At 36.7% G+C, this 16,838-nt stretch overlaps 2 protein-coding genes across 9 annotated transcripts in view; both read right to left on the bottom strand.

The window, feature by feature from the left end:
* Window positions 1–352: 352 nt before the first annotated feature.
* Window positions 353–6,942, bottom strand: LOC115423788 (alpha-N-acetylgalactosaminide alpha-2,6-sialyltransferase 2-like). Of its 3 annotated transcripts, none has more exons than XM_030140834.1 (9): window positions 6,794–6,938; window positions 4,297–4,363; window positions 3,364–3,541; window positions 2,491–2,644; window positions 2,288–2,426; window positions 2,113–2,216; window positions 1,805–1,885; window positions 1,316–1,418; window positions 353–1,102 (listed from the first exon to the last, which is right to left on the bottom strand). In XM_030140834.1, exons 1-9 carry the CDS (start codon window positions 6,880–6,882, stop codon window positions 929–931), a joined length of 1,089 nt encoding a protein of 362 aa, XP_029996694.1. In that variant the 5' UTR covers window positions 6,883–6,938; the 3' UTR covers window positions 353–928. The 3 variants fall into 3 exon arrangements, 2 of the variants coding, with proteins under 2 accessions (XP_029996694.1, XP_029996695.1); XR_003936003.1 differs by having other exon boundaries at window positions 1,057–1,102; window positions 1,316–1,540; window positions 6,794–6,942; XM_030140835.1 differs by lacking the exon at window positions 353–1,102 and having other exon boundaries at window positions 1,109–1,540; window positions 6,794–6,942.
* A 1,730-nt stretch (window positions 6,943–8,672) lies between these two features.
* LOC115423791 (protein TsetseEP-like) overlaps window positions 8,673–16,838 on the bottom strand; it is a 30,532-nt gene continuing 22,366 nt past the window's right edge. For 2 of the 6 annotated variants that reach the window (XM_030140839.1, XM_030140840.1), the window contains one exon: window positions 8,673–9,822. In XM_030140839.1, the coding sequence (XP_029996699.1) occupies window positions 9,708–9,822 (115 nt within the window). In that variant the 3' untranslated portion in view covers window positions 8,673–9,707. Of the gene's footprint in view, window positions 9,823–13,587; window positions 14,081–16,838 lie in introns of those variants that run through there. The other 4 variants (XM_030140842.1, XM_030140843.1, XR_003936004.1 and 1 more) reach the window with 3 other exon arrangements.

The raw sequence follows: 16,838 nt of genomic DNA, 5'->3' as shown, positions 1-16,838 counted from the left end.
CATCATGGGAATTTATTTTACTGAGGAGATGGACTCAAAGACCACATTAACGGAAAAAACAGAACATTTGCCAAAAAAAAAGAAAGAAAATGAAAAGTTTCAAACATTAAAGTGAAAAATATCAAATATTCTCAATATTTTTGGTAAAATTTTCTCTTGCTTTAACTCATTTTAATTTAAAATACGGCATTCATCAAATAAATCATATCAAGGTTTAGACAAAATAAAACATTTATTATTAATTTTATCACATTAAAATTATAATCTGATCAAATTAACAGTATGAACTATTATTGAATAATGATTAATTAAAAGATTAGGTTTGCTGTAAATACAGAGTTGACAGATACGAGGTTCTGACAGGACGCTGACGTTACAGTGACCAGACGGACCATGATGCACTGGTGCAGATCCAACAACTGTTTACAAACATTAAACAGACAGTGTTTTTATCATAAATGAAACTTTATTTAACTTATAAAAGTTCAACAGAACCAGGTTTTCATGTGACCCAGGTTCGTGTGGATCTGTGACCATTCAACTGAACCCATTTTCAACAGATAAATGCACTTTTGGAATAGTTCACCACATTTATGACAAAAAGAAGAAAGAAATAAGGAAACTAAAGGTTCAGTGTTTGATGGAAATGAGGAATGATTAGAAATTATATTATATAAAAACATATACATAATGTGATTAAATGGTCTTTGGAAACATTAAAACATACAATAAACAATAACAACAACAATAAACTCCTGTGTTTGCATTCAACATTTGTACATTTATCTGTTAAATACATACACAGTTGAACAGATTAATGCAGGTTTTGGAAACATTTTCTTAAAAACTTTTTGAGACACGTGTTCATTAAAGAACCCAAAGTTTCCGACGCTGTTTTCAGTCGAACTTTTGGAAATGTCGTGAACATTCATGTCTGTCCCTGATACAACGTCAGGACTTTGCGATCGTGCAGCGACGCCCAAACTCGTAGTTCCATCTTCATGTCGTGGTTTGCAAAGAATTGTAGTGGCTTCTTCACCGAGTCAAAGTAATGATCGGAATAAGATGCGAAGTCTTTAGTGATGAAACCATACGCAGACACCTGATGAAAAAAAGTTTCAGTCAGAAGAGTCCAGCACGTTATCGCCATGGAAACAGAAACAAACACTTAAAACAAACCACAGAAGAAGAACGTTTAGTTTAGTTTGTGTTTACCTGGTCTCAGGTGGGTTTACCTGGTCTCAGGTGGGTTTACCTGGTCTCAGGTGGGTTTATCTGGTCACAGGTGGGTTTACCTGGTCACAGGTGGGTTTACCTGGTCACAGGTGTGCAGGGCCGTCATCAGCATCAGGGCTCCGGTGCTGGGCATGTACAGGTGTTTGGTTCTGATGTTGTGCAGCAGAGGAGACGAAAAGAAACTGACAAATGACATGAGAAACCTATCGTCACATGACAAAGATCAATCAATCAAATTTTATTTATATTGAACTAAATCATAAAAAAACTTATCTCATGTCACTATTGTCTGGTCAAAACCATACTGTCAAGATGAAAATGACAGAAGAAACAAAATGTAAATAATATGAAAGATAAAAATGGAACAAAAAAAAAAAAAAAAAAAACAGCTGTGACAGACGATACTTGGACCAGAGACATGGACCAACATGGACCAATGTGGACCAGCGTAGACCAACGTGGACCAATGTGGACCAACGTGGACCAACATTGACCAGCATGGACCAGTGTAGACCATGGTGGACCAACGTGGACTCGTGTCCCTAAATGACTCCGCCCAGTTTCTCACCTGTCAGTTACATATGAAATGAACTCTGGGTGCAGAATCTTGAAGTTCTGCGATGGTTTGTGTCCAAAGTACATCCAAGGTCTGAGACACAAACACAAAGAAAACAACATTAACGCTGATGGACGTGAAGGATCAGGTCTTTTACATCCTGTTCATTTCGTTGTGTCTTTTCATCTCATTTCATCCTTTATGTGTTTTTTTTCTCGGTCTGTCGTGGTCGGTGATGGTGTGGGGCTGCATCGGTACCGTCCTGTTACGTCTTTTATGTCTTTTACATCCTCTGTTGTCTGATCGTCTTTCAGACTCACTTGTCTCCTTTGTCTCGTCCGGAGGCGACGGGTCGACCTTTAATCGCAGCAGAAATCATCAGATAATCTCTGAGGTTCGACGGGATGAAGACGTATGTGATCGACTGCAGAAGAAGAACAGACAGAAGTAAAACCAGGACCTGAGGAGGACGGATTAATCCGGGCCAGTCCTCACCGGGTTCTGAGGAATCCTGGTGAACCCGTCCCTCCGGTACAGGATCAGGGCATTCTTCAGGGTGTTGGTGGTGAACCCGTAGAAGGAGGTCTTCGTCCCCACGTCTTCCTCGAAGCCTTTGATCATTGCTCCGTTCATCCTGATCAGACATACTTTGAGTTTTACGCGTTTTCAGTCGAAGTTTGTGAAGTTAAAATTTTTACCTGAAGACGAAGTCGTGGTCGTCGATCTCTTTGCCCTTTTTTGAGCCTCGCAGGATTCCCCCGTTTCCAACCACGGCGCAGCGAACGCATCGCTCAGGTGAGGTACGGGTGAACAGGTGAGGACTGTTGAGGAGGAGGAGGGTGGATCGGACGTCTGCAGACGAGGAAGAACAGGAAGTAGGATCAGATCAGTCTGGGACGACCTGGACCTTCAGCCACACGGAGATCAGGAAGTTTTATTGCAAACACTTCAAGAACCTCAAGAACCTGAATGTGACTCAAACAACATCAATGAGCATCAACGACATAAAAACAGAAGCATACCTATGTTCCCTGGTGCCTGTGTTCCCTGGTTCCCTGGTACCTATGTTCCCTGGTACCTGTGTTCCCTGGTGCCTATGTTCGCTGGTACCACTGTTCCCTGGTACCTATGTTCCTTGGTGCCTATGTTCCCTGGTACCATACGTTCCCTGGTACCTGTGTTCCCTGGTACCTGTGGTACCTGGTACCATATGTTCCCTGGTACCTATGTTCCCTGGTACCTATGTTCCCTAGTACCATATGTTCCCTGGCGCCTATGTTCCCTGGTACCATATGTTCCCTGGTACCTGTGTTCCCTGGTACCATATGTTCCCTGGTACCATATGTTCCCTGGTACCTGTGTTCCCTGGTACCATATGTTCCCTGGTACCATATGTTCCCTGGTACCTGTGTTCCCTGGTGCCTGTGTTCCCTGGTACCATATGTTCCCTGGTGCCTATGTTCCCAGGTACCTGTGTTCCTTGGTGCCTATTCAGGTATTCAGGGCTGACTCCAATAAAAGCCTATGAGAGCCTAGAGACTCAACTGTACCATTGAGCCCTTTGCGTTTACCGTCAACAGGAAGTCCTTTCCAACCATATGGCGGCGCCCGTTGGTTCAACTTCGTCAAGGACGATGCAGAGAAACTCTGGACCCACTGCAGGACTGGAACCGAGAACCTGAATCTAGACCTGAGGAGGACATCACTCTGGACCGCCGACCTGAGAGGACACGCCTCCAACGGCGGGAACTGAAAATTTACAATGTTTATGATGAAGAAGGAAGTAGAAGTACGTCAAACCAACATCAGAACTTTGACCTGGTTCCAGTTCTCTTCAGGTCCATTTAGTCTCAGAAACAGGTCCAGGTCAGACCAGTCCAGGACCAGATCAGACCAGATCAGACCAGTCCAAGACCAGATCAGACCAGTCCAGGACCAGATCAGATCAGATCAGATCAGATCAGATCAGATCAGATCAGATCAGATCAGATCAGATCAGATAAGGGGAACTATCCAGTGTTACAGCAGTTTAATGGTTTGTATTATTTAATCTGTTTACACAGTTTTTAATGAACTTTGAATTATTCACTCATTCATTTATAAACTCGTTATTTTTTGACATTTTTTCAACCATAAAAATATTATTATTATTATTATTATTATTATTATTATTATTATTATTATTATTATTATTATTATATTTTCATTACATTTTGACTTGTCAGTGATAATTCTCATCAAAAATGTGTGACTTTTGTTTTTAATTTAATAATCTGAAAAAGTCACTTTTTCTCAAATTTTTCTTTGTTTTTGACAAAAATAACCTTTGAATTTACTCAGAGGTTTAATGAACATCTACATTAACAGTGAATTAAGGATAAGAAAATACAGGATTTACACAGAAAAAAATACTAAATACAGATGAAAATATTAGAATAAATGTGGATCAAACACTTAGAAACAGTTCAATGTAAAGCAGAGTGCTCCTGCAGAGCCAAACTCACCCCTTGCTCTTCTTCTGTGGTTTTCTTCGTCCATGTCAGCTCAGTGCTGCCCTCTACTGTCTGTTCACTGATACACAACAAACACACATTTTAAAGTTTAAACATTTTCAGGAAGATTTTAAAGGAAACTAGAAGCACTCGGAGAGCGCAGACCTCCGCCAAGGCTGATCAGTGGCCCCCCCCGTGGGCCCCCCCACCCCCGATCACCACCAAAATTTAATCATTTCTTCCTTATCCCATTTCCAACAAACCCTGAAAATTTCATCCAAATCTGTCCAGAACCTTTTGAGTTATGTTGCACACTAACGGACAGACAAACAGACAAACAAACAAACCCTGGCAAAAACATAACCTCCTTGGCGGAGGTAATAAACCAAAACACAGACATTTGGAAACGAATGAACGACAAATACGACACAAACAAACACTTTGATTTAAAAAGTTTCAGATGTAAAAGCTTCAAACAGTCAAATATAACAGAATTAGAACCTAAATGAAATAATACAAGTAGAAAAAAATACTTGTTATAGTTGTTTAGTTTTTAATAGTTAAAAAAATATATGAATGAGAATCACACTGAAAATAAAAACATTAAAAGAGAAAATGTTAAAAAGATTAAAATAAAAATGTTCCTTTTCCAAATATTATGACTTTATTCTCATATCAGATAGTTGTTTTTCCTTTTTTCTCTCCAGGTTTAACACGTTTAAATGAACCATCATTTATTTATTGATTATAGTTTATATAATTCTGCAAAACCTCAAAGGTAAAGAATGTGAAGGTAAATGAAGTGAATTCCATCATAATAAAGTTTGATTCTTGTTAAAGACACAAAGTAAATGTGAGTTTATTTCATGGTTTTACTTCATTTATTAGACGTTTTATTCAAGTTCCACATTTAAACCATTCTGATCTGAACTGGGCCGAACCAGGACAAAAGTGTCAAACTGTGAAGAAAGTCCAATTTAAGTCAAACGACATTAAAAAAAGTGTTTACATCGATATAAGTTTCCGTAAAAATGGGAATAACATCAACAACCCTATATGTATTTTTTTTTTTAATCATTTAATTTTACCAATATTCAGCCTCAGTTTATTATTTATTTATTTATTGACAGTTTATTTTATTTTATTTTACCTATTGTTTTTATTGCAGTTTTTTGTTTTTCATTCAACAAAACAGTGTCTTCAAAAGACTAGATACAAAACAAAACATACACGACAGCTCTTAGATGACAAATTAAAAAACAACAACAACACAAAACCACACAAACACAGTTGAATACAGAAGTTGGTGGGTCAGACTCACAGTGTACGGAGTCAGATTTATGAATATCATCTAAGTTCACAACAGTCCTTTAAGGGGGTAGAAGAGAGGTTCGGTCCAATAGAGTCCAAATATGGACACCATATTCTGTAGAACTGAACTACACTGTTCTGATATTGGTTTGATGTTCTAGGGGATCAGTTCAAAAATTATTTTACACCAACAACAGACAGAAGGAATGTGGTCACTGACCCACTGCAAAAGAAAATATTCAAATATAATAGAAGAAAAGAATAGTTTTCGTTGCTGCAAATGTTAGAATATTATCCCGTCTTTTTCCAGCTGCTGTTTTCACATATTTACTTGACAGACCCAGGATCAGGGACATGTGGGGGGTCCATTTGTAGATCAGTATGAAAAACTGTCTCAAAATTTCACAAACAATTTCAAACCAATGTTTTAAGATTACGACAAAACCAGAAACTATGAGTTAAGGTTCCAAAGTCAGTTTGACACTTGAGACACAAAGAGGAAAGAGAGAAGAGTTGAAGAGACGTCTGCGGTGAGGGGATATATGTATATATCTGTATAAAAACAACAACAATTCCTATTGTTTAGACTTTTTTTTGCACTACAGCTGTAAAAAATTCATTTAAAAAAATGTGGAAAGAAGTGTTACCAAACAAACAATAGCCGCTTACCTGCTCTTGGGGGGGGGGGGGGGGGGGTAATTACAAAAAAAAAAAAAAAAAAAAGAACGAAACATGCTCAAAAATTAACAAAAGTTTGAGAAACAACAATATATTAAATTTGTTTTTGTTTCTGTTCAGACCTTTTATATTTGTTCATATTTTATTGATAAATTACAGTTTGTAAATGTAAAGATTTTCAAGTAATTTCCTTTTTGTTTTACACTAAAATACACCGAAACCTTAGTATTTATTATTGTTTACATGTTACTATGACAGTATTTATTTTCCTGGTTCTGACCCACTTTAGATCAGATTGGTCTGAATGTAGAACCTGAACTAAACTCCTTTAATCGTTAATTTCTTCAGTTTAGTTTTATGGTTCCAGTGCCCGGATCGGACCCTTTGGCGGTCCGGTTTTGGCCTCCGGGCCGTATGTTTGACCCCTGAGCTGTAAAAGGTTCATGAGTGTCACATGTGTTTGAACTTAATGAACCCAGATGATGAATATTTAAGGAATCAGGTGAGAATAAAGGCTTACCTGCTGCTGAAACATCCCATAAAAACACAGGAAATAAAGACGGCCAAGCTGCACATGAGCAGAATCATCCATCTGAGGCTGGATTTCATTGTTCCTGTTTACTGTCAAATGAACCACTTCCTTCATGGTTGTGGATCAGGTGAGACTGAAGTCCAGTGGGTGGAGTTTGAGCCGCTCAGGTATGAAAGACACCAGCAGAACAGGTGAATCTGTGTCATCAAAGTAAAACTGGTTCAGCTTGACCTGAAGCCCCGCCCCTTTTCATGAACAACCTGAATAACCTGGCAATGAACTGAGACTTTTATACACAACGAAAACGAACACCGTTATATGAGAAAAGAACAGAGATTTAAGAGATAAAGTCACAACATTTAGAGAAAAAAGTCACTAAATTACAGGAAAAAGGTTTTGTTTTTTTGTTGTTTTTTTTATTACAGAAAAAGGAGTTAAAGTCAGAAAAAGGCAAAATCTAATAGAAATAAAGTTATAAAACCTGGAAGAACAAGTCTTAAATTACAAGAAAAAACATTTTTAGGGAAAAGGGGGTTCAAAAGTAAAACCAAAACAAACAAAAAAAACTGTATAATAAGAATAAAGCTGTAATATCTGGAGGAAAAAAGTCACTAAACAGTTTTTTGTTTTTTTGTTTTTTGAGAGAAAGGGGAGTTAAAAGTCAGAAAAAGTCAAAATAGAATAGAAATCAAGTTACAAAACCTGGAAGAAAAAGTCCTAAAATTACAAGAAAAAACATTTTTAGGGCAGAGGGGGTTGAAAAGTAAAAAAAAAAAACAAAACTGTATAGTAAGAATGAAGGTGTAATATCTGAAGGAAAAACTCAATAAATTACAGGAAAAAGGTTTTTTTTTTCTTCGAGAAAAGGGAGTTAAAAGTCACAAAAAGTCAAAACAGAAATAGAAATAAAGTTATAAAATTTGGAAGAAAAGTCATGAAATTACAGGAAAAAAGATTTTTAGGTAAAAGGGGGTTGAAAAGTAAAAAAAAAAAAAAAACTATCTGGAGGAAAAAGTCACAATATTATTAGAAAAAGTCACTGCATTTGGAGATAAATAAGTCATAATAATAATAATAATAATAATAATAATAATAATAATAATAATAAAGTCCTAATATTCTGTAAAAACTCAAACATAAAAATGCATCATATTTTGTTGGAAAAAAAACAGTTAATAAAAGAAAAAGTCAATAATAATAACATTTTGTGGCGTATTACAGGAAAAATTATGGAAAAGTATTTTTTTTTGTACATTTACCAAATAAATGTATTGACTGATGTATAATAAAAAAAAAAATCTGACATTTTCATTTAATAAAATACTTTTTTCATGTTTCATTTACTGTGCATTAAAAATCTATAACATTGCCTTTCTGAAGGAGGAATAACTGGATTAATTTACCGAATGTAATTATAAATCACATAAAACCATCTATAATATAAAAAAACAGCATCTTTTTTTTTTTTACATAAAACAATCGAACGTATTTGCATTAAATATAAATCAGCACCAATGAAACATTTATTAATTATTTGTCTTTATTGTCATGAAAAAGTCACAACATTTCCATTAAAATATGTTAATAAATCCAGTCTCATCTATAAAAACAAGAAAACCAACAAAGCATCAAAAGAACTAAAGAAAAACACTACATTACCCAGAATGCAACAATGCGGCTGCTCCTAAAGAGTAAAATAAAGACAATTAACAAAACTATTTGCAATATTCAGAGGAAAAAATCGTAATAATTAAAGGTTAAATACAGTCCAGTCGCTCCTTTAAATAAATGTTATCTTGCAAAAACTTGTGTAATCAGATTAATTTATTCATACGAGTCGAAACAAGAACAGTTTAATGAAATCAGAGTTTTTTCAGAAGGCACAATCTTATTTAACACCGTTAATGTCATCTTTGGATCAGACGGGACAATGAATGAACACAAATATAAGAAATTATTGAAATAAATAAAATTCAAACATTAAAAATGACTAAAGCTATGAAGTTACAGAATAAAATGACAACAAACAGTGACGGTAAATTCTATGAAACGGTCTAAAAATAAGCAAATGTTAAAATAAATAAAATAAGACCTGTAATAAACTAAATTCACTGTAAAATTTTTCTCATTATTTCACAGTTTCATCATATAAACAGCTGTGGAAACGACAGGAATGAGCATCAGTTTGGAGTTTGGAGACGCCGCTGCCAGCTGTGAGTCACACAAATGAAATCTGGATGTTTTCAGCGACAAAATGAACAGAATTAAAGCTGGTTTGTGATTATTCAAAGCTGTTTGTCGTCATTAAAGAAATAATTGAACTTTACGTCATGGCTCAGTCTTAAAATGTGAAAACAGGTCAGACTCAAAACAAGTGAAAATGACACCGATCTATGAGGCTTTATGGGCGTCGACCTACCATTATGTGATTAGCAGTAAATATTCAATGAACAGATCCCTGAAACAGTGCAGACTGTAGGTGTGAATGCAGTCGTATATCGCAGCTAAAAGCATCATCTACTGTTTACGTATTCAACCCATGGGTCCCTGAACGCCTCATGGGTCCCTGAATGCCTCATGGGTCCCAGAATGCCTCATGACCACAGCTTTACAGATGGAACTCAAATGTCTACGTGTTAGCATCATGACTGTGATTCCATGTTAGTTTCCTGTTTTAAATATAACTTAGAACATGATCCGTTACAGACTTGGATCTGGAACTGGACCTGGTTCTTGACGTGGTCCTGGTTTTAGGTCCAGACTCCACCTCTAGTCCTTATTTCATAGTGATGTTTCCGTATATTTTTGATAAACTGATAAAATAGATACAGATGTTTCCTAAAAACCTACTGTATTGTACATGGAGGGGGGGGCAGCGTTGCCGTGGTAACCGGCTCCGGCCTCAGAGCGAGTAGAGTTTGAGCTGCTCCTCCATGTCGCCCTCCGTCACCTCCCCCAGCGCCTCCTGGTTCTCCCTCAGAAGACGGAAGATGGCCGCCAGCTGCTCCTGTTGCACCCTGGGAAGTCAACCGAGACAAGAGTGACACGACTGCGACATGTGACGCACGATAACAGGAGCATGTGTTTAGAACACAAAGAACGTACAGAGAACGCAGACGTCAACATGTTTGTGGATTCAGACGTTTTTACAGTTCATCACCTGGTTTTACTTTAACCTTGTAGAAGCCGATAACGCAATAACGTCTGATAACGGAATAATGGTTGATAACGGAATAACAGCCGATAACGGAATAACTGCCGATAACATAATAATGACCAATAACGGAATAATGACGAATAACGTAATAACGACTGATAATGTAATAATGGCCGATAATGTAAAAACAGCTGATAACGTAATGACAACTGATAACGGAATAATGGCCGATAACGTAACAACGGCCAAAGACGGAATAATGACGAATAACATAATAACGACCGATAATGTAATAACAGCCGCTAACGTAAAAATGGCTGATTACGTAATAACGGCCAATAACGTAATAACGACCAATAACCTAATAACGGCTGATAACGTAATAACGGCCGATAACCTAATAACGGCTGATAACGTAATAACGGCCGATAACATAATAAATTTGTCTTGTCTAATTGGCCAATAACATAATAAAAGTCCTGAACTGATGACGTAATAACTTTTGGCCAATAATGTAATAACTTATTACGTTATCGGCCTGGTAAAATAATTCTTTGCAAATGTAATAACTGAGCCAATAACGTAACAATATATGAATATCTCCGTATTTAAGTTTAATTTAATAGATAGAATTGTGATAAAATCCCCCCCGTAATAAGTTATTATATTATTGGTACAGGACTTTTATTACTTTATTGGCCTATTACATTTTTAAAAATGGCAAATTTATTACGTTGTCAGCTGTTATTACGTTAGCGGTTGTTATTACGGTATTGGCTTCTACAACCCTTCGGCTCTGCCCACAGCAGGTCTGAATGCACAGTTCAGATTTTTTGGTGAAATCTGATTTGTTTGTATGTTGGTTCATATTCCACATTAAATGCAAGTTCTATCAGTTTTGAGTCTGAACTGAATGTGACCCTGAAGTGACCCACATGCACTAAAGAGGTCCTGATGGAATACGTGACCATGCAGACACACACTGTGTTTACAGAAGGAAATATGGTTTTCCTTCACTCCTCCTCCTGGGACGAACAACTGGGACCTATGTCGCATTTCAATGACGTAAAGGTCGGATAAATGCGACCTGGACGTTCAGACTGAAGTCACATTGGAAAATATCAGATCTGGATCAGATTTAGGGCCGCATATGAAAGTGGTCTGGGTCAGGTTTAGGATCACATGTGAAAGTGGTCTGGGTCAGGTTTAGGATCACATGTGAAAGTGGTCTGGGTCAGGTTTAGGATCACATGTGAAAGTGGTCTGGGTCAGGTTTAGGATCACATGTGAAAGTGGTCTGGGTCAGATTAGTGCTGTTCAGACTGTCTGGAACAGGTCAGATCCAGGTCACATATGGACACATTTCCCTTCAGTGTAAACGGAGCCTTAATGACCTGTTCAATTGGATTTATTTTAATATTTTTATATTGAAAAGTTATTTCATATTCCAGGTTTTCATTAAAAAACATGTCACTGACATTATGACCTTCCATAGATAATAGATTTGATGTCATTATAGTTTTAGTTTTACTACCCCAAGTGTCCATATTTGGGTCCAAATGACCCACATTCATTCATTTTCTACAGAATTACATGTGAACCTTTGATCCATTCAACAGTAAAACCACAGAACTCACTCATTGGTCCTTTAGTCTCTTTAGCATTGACCCTCAAACTGTGTCAATATAATAGAAAAAACACAATTTCACCCAAACTCTAGTTTTTCTCTGAATAGTTGTTGTTGTTCGAGGTGTTTTTTCATAGTTCAATTGGTATATGACCCAAAACTGTAATGCAAAGACCTTTGAGTCCAACTGGAGTCACATGACCAAAACAAACAGATGTTGATGGATGTTAGAACAAGAGAAGAAGAAAAGTTGAACCCAAACATGTGTGTATGTGTGGACACACCAGGAAACCACATCAGTTTAGAATTTAGTAGCAGATAGAGGAGGAACCAGCATTCTAAATTTAAAACAACACAGATTTATGTTCATGTTTATGGAATGACTGACACTGACATCTACCAGAAGAAGGAAACTCAGCAGCGCATTTGGGATTGAATGGAAAAATTTATGTTAGGAAAGTTTTTTGGGTTTTTTTATCAATTACTAGAAATTTCAGGCGACCCCAAGATTGAAAAGCACTTAACTAAATGGAAGTGGACATTGTCCTACTGCTGTTATATATCATAGATTTTATATTATAGATTGTAGATTATATACTATAGATTACATATTATAGATTATATATTATAAATTATATACAATACATTATATATTATAGATTACATATTATAGATTATATATTACAGATTACATATTATAGATCATATACTATAGATTACATATAATAGATTATATATTATAGATTCAGTGACGTGCAGTGGGGTTCATGGCTGGGGAGGCACTGACTCTTTCAGAGCCAGATCTACAAATACATGGTGGCCTGAGAAACTGGAATAGAGTGAGTGAACAAAAGGAACGGCCTGGGTATATGGGACTCTGCATCAAGTCAGCATAGGTAGACTGGCAGGAACTCAACAGGAAACCCTCAAAAAGAGCCATTTCAAGCTAAAAATAAAAAAAGGTTTATGGTCTTACCTTTATTTGTACATGAAATGTAATCCTCCATTTTTGATGAGGTGAATTAAAGTGTATAAAAAAGAACGAAGAAGATTATAGGCGCATGAATCTGTGGACTCACTGGCGCCATCTATCATGAGGCAGGGGTACTGTTTGCCTCCCCTAGTGACTTTTTCACTGCGGTTTTAGGATTAATCTGCGAGCCTAAACACATTACGGAAATACATTCCATACGTTATGCAGATTATGGAAGGATAGAGCATATAATCAGAGTGTTTGAAAGCATTTTAACTGCGACATACAGAGGGACAGCGACACAGTATTTTCATCGGGTACCAGCAGAGTTCATGAGGGGAGGAGACAGTTCTCCAGGAGGCACAGCACAGCGCTGCCTCACGGCGCATCTCCTCCCTGTATTTGAACGGAGCATGTGGAAATTCTGCTATTCTAATTGACAAAAAAAAAAAAAATAAATAACAATATCGGATTCGAACGGAAAATGAGTTTATAGGACATACCAGCTGACAACTATCAACATTTATTATATTTTATAGTCAAGTTTTTTTTCTTTTCAAGATTGACAAGGGAGGCTCTGCCTCCCCTGCCTCCTCTGACTGCACGTCACTGTATAGATTATATACTGTATATACTTTGCTTTTCAGATTTTCAGAATAAAGGCCAAATATAAAAGATGATTATTAATAATGTGATAAAAGTGTCGTAAACACAGATTTGAACTGGGGTGGTTTCTGTTTGACTGGAGGGTCCAGATACTGAAGTTTAAATCAAATAAATAAATAAACCCACAGAACCTTTGAAAACCACAGACCTGTAGTTTGGTTCCTGAAGGTAAACGGATCCATTTTAACTCTAAGTCTGTAAAAACAGGTTTGTTGACTATTGGACTGATTTCAGCTTCATGAAACAATAAGACAAAGAAAAGACCAGAATCTGAACGAAACCAGATGAAAACAATGAAAACAGTTGCATTAAAACAACGACAAAATAAAAGTGACTGAACAATGAGGATGAAACAGGCGTCGGATTAAACAAACATGTCTTTAATCCTTCAGAGTCCAAGAAAAACTCTGGAGTATTTCATGCAACAACATGAGATTCACACTTTTATTTATGTTAAACATTGAAACCAAACTCAGACCAAGAAGAAAAAACTCAAAAACAATGAAAAACTGGAGTCGTTTCCTTGTGTGGATTTAATTTAAGTCACATTAAGGCCGACAATAAAAGCTAACGTCTACGTGGGTTTAGATCGCAGTTTAATAGTTATGAACAAAACGAGGGGGGGGCGGTCCTTCGTCTACAAATACACACTGTGTCTGAGAGTGAAACGACTCCTTTTCAACACTTTTCCCTTAACTTTAACACTCTGAAGCAGATGGACGGAGGCACTTTGGTGGAAAAACTGAAACTGAAGGAAGACGAGTGGCTTCGATGTCGACAAACGACAGGTTTGTGTCGTCAAAGAAGAAAAGAATGGAAGGATGGAGGAGGTCTGGAGATCACTCAGGAACTCTGAAAGAAACAGGAAACGCATGAGACTGGATTTACCCTGAAGTTCCTTTAGTGTGAGGTTAAAGGGGCGGAGCTTAAGATCCAGGTGTTAAGACACTCACCGTGGGCCGTGGTGTTAGCATGCAGACGTTAGCAGACATTAGTGGGTGATAGCAGACGTTAGCAGGCGATAGTAAATGTTAGCAGACGTTAGTAGATGTTCGCGGACATTAGTGGACGTTAGTAGATGTTTAGAGGACGAGCAGCAGCTGGACAAACGCTGACAGATGAGACAGAACCCACACACACTAAGGCTGCGTTCAAATATGACACAAATCCAATTTTTTCACCCATATGTGACCTGGATCTGATCTGTTCCAGACAGTCTGAACAGCAGTAATCTGACCCAGACCACTTTCATATGCGGTCCTAAATCTGACCCGGACCACTTTCATATGTGGTCCTAAATCTGATACAGATCTGATATTTTCCAATATGACTTCAGTCTGAACGTCCAGGTTGCATTTATCCGACCTTTACTTCATTGAAATGAGACAAACATCCCAGTTGTTTGTCCCAGGAGGAGGAGCGGAGGAAAACCATAGTCCCTTCTGTAAACACAGTGTGTGTCTGCATGGTCACGTATTTCATCAGGACCTCTTTAGTGCATGTGGGTCACTTCAGGGTCACATTCAGTTCAGACTCAAAACTGATAGATGTTGCATTTAATGTGGAATATGAACCATCACACAAAAAAATCAGATTTCACCAAAAAATCCAAATTGTGCATTAGACCTGCTGTGTGAATGTAGTGTAAACCTCTGATCAGTATCTGATTATTATTATTATCATAAATCTGTGTTTGATTCCATCAGTAATGGGGTCCCTCAGGGCACCATCTTAGACCCCTTCACTAATATGTTTACATTCATGTATTTTCAGATGTAGGTCCACACTGGGGCACCGTTAAAGGGGAAGGGGGGGGTAAACATGACAAATTCATGGGGCCCAGCATTTGTGGGGGGGCCATGGAGCAGTGTGTGTGTGTGTGTGGGGGTGGTGATGGTGGTGGGTCCAGTTGTCCAGTGGATACAGGTTAGAAGGTGAAATTATGTTAAGTGTCAGTTTTGTTTCACAGTAGCGTAAGTGTGGTGTTTTATATATATATATATATATATATATATATATATATATATATAATTATTATTATTATTATTATTTTTTTATTTTTTTTTCTCTTTATGGTAGTGTCTTATACCTCTGTTATATATCTGAGTGTTTGTTCTTACTTTTTGTATGTTTGAAAGACTGAATATGAATAAAAATACACTGATAAAAAAAAAAGGATCAGCTTTATCCAACATGTCTAGTTTCATGCTGTAGTTCCCACCCTGATGACAACAGGAACCATAAAAAACAATGTATTACAGTAAAAAAACAAACAAACAAACAATATATTACAGCACATTAATTAAAAAGAGAGAGTTAAGACAAATGAAAGGCAAGATAAATGAAAAAAGATTAAAAATAGATAAGAGATAAAAGAAAAGTGAAACATCATTCGGATCGTACACCACTGACCCCTAGTGTCTGTGTTTTATTATCTGTTAATAAAACTAATTGAAATAAAATGTAAATAAATAAATACTAGTCAGTGTAACATGTTCTGTTTCACTGTTTCCTTGATCGTCTTAAACCTCCAGTGTCTCCATTTTCAGACTGATGGATGCTGTAATGCATGGTTTTGTCCATCGGGGGGCGCCAACACTCTAACTTCAACACAATCTTTCTATTATTATGTTTTTATTTTCTACTAAATGAATATAAATAATATTTCATCCTTTTGGATCATCAGACCATGTAGTTTGCAGTTTGATTATAATCTCAGACAGTTGAGGGTTTTTTTTCTCTTAAAATTATAAATTCAGTCTCAGGTTTTTCTTGTGAATAAATTTGTTTATATTGAATAAGTTTCACATTATATTGAATATTATTTGTTGGTTATTGTTAACATGTTTTCATTTTTGAATGTCACACTGTTTCTAATTCATTTTTCCTGTGGTTCTAAACTGTATTTTACACTGATCTGTTTCATCTGTTTCATGTTTGAATGTATTTTTTTTTATTCTATTGTTTTATTTGGTTTAATTGGTTTAATGTTCTTATTTTTTTATTGTTTTTAATTGAACAGCTTTTTATGTTTCTTAATCTATTCTTATATTTTATTCTTTTCTTAGGTTCTATTTATTCTTCCGTACACCACTGTTTTTTGTTTTGGTTTTTACAGTTTTATGTTTTTTAATCTATTCTTGTATTTTATTCTTTTATTTTGGTTTTTATTTATTCTTCTTTGGTCCACTGCGGTTGTTTTAAAGTGTTTTATAAATAAAGTTGAATTGGATTAAATCGTCTGTTTCATCCATTAAATCCTTCTCTATCGTCTTCATCCTTTTATGTTTAGTCAATGTTTCTCTGTTATTTTTTTTTTTTCTTTTTTTCCCTCCGTCCTTTAACCTCATTCCGGTTCATATATTCAGGGTTTTGTTCAGTTCCTCTAGACCTGGTCCAGGACCAGCTTCTCATTCAGGATCCGGTCTTTGTGTCCCTGTTAAAAGCTTCCTATGGATCCTTTGTATTCCTGATGTGACCCACTTTAAACGCCTCCGGACTCAGAGTCTGGACTGGATCCTCAGACCCAGGACCAGGGTTCACCTCAGACTGAACAGACTGCAGATGGAGCAAAGCATGATGGGTAGTTAAAGGATTTACATAGAACCTG

This window comes from Sphaeramia orbicularis, chromosome 8 (assembly GCF_902148855.1).
Source record: "Sphaeramia orbicularis chromosome 8, fSphaOr1.1, whole genome shotgun sequence".
NCBI lineage: Eukaryota > Metazoa > Chordata > Actinopteri > Kurtiformes > Apogonidae > Sphaeramia > Sphaeramia orbicularis.
This window is presented reverse-complemented; position numbering and strand designations above follow the sequence as displayed.

What these genes read in the sequence shown, in the direction of transcription:
- LOC115423788 (XM_030140834.1), bottom strand. Translation starts at nt 6,882, where the DNA reads ATGAAATCCAGCCTCAGATGGATGATTCTGCTCATGTGCAGCTTGGCC. An exon ending in ATGGGATGTTTCAGCAGCAG is followed by an intron (nt 4,364 to 6,793) that starts GTAAGCCTTTAT and finishes GTTGTGTATCAG; the next exon opens with TGAACAGACAGTAGAGGGCA. An exon ending in ATTTCATATGTAACTGACAG is followed by an intron (nt 1,419 to 1,804) that starts GTGAGAAACTGG and finishes GTCATTTGTCAG; the next exon opens with TTTCTTTTCGTCTCCTCTGC.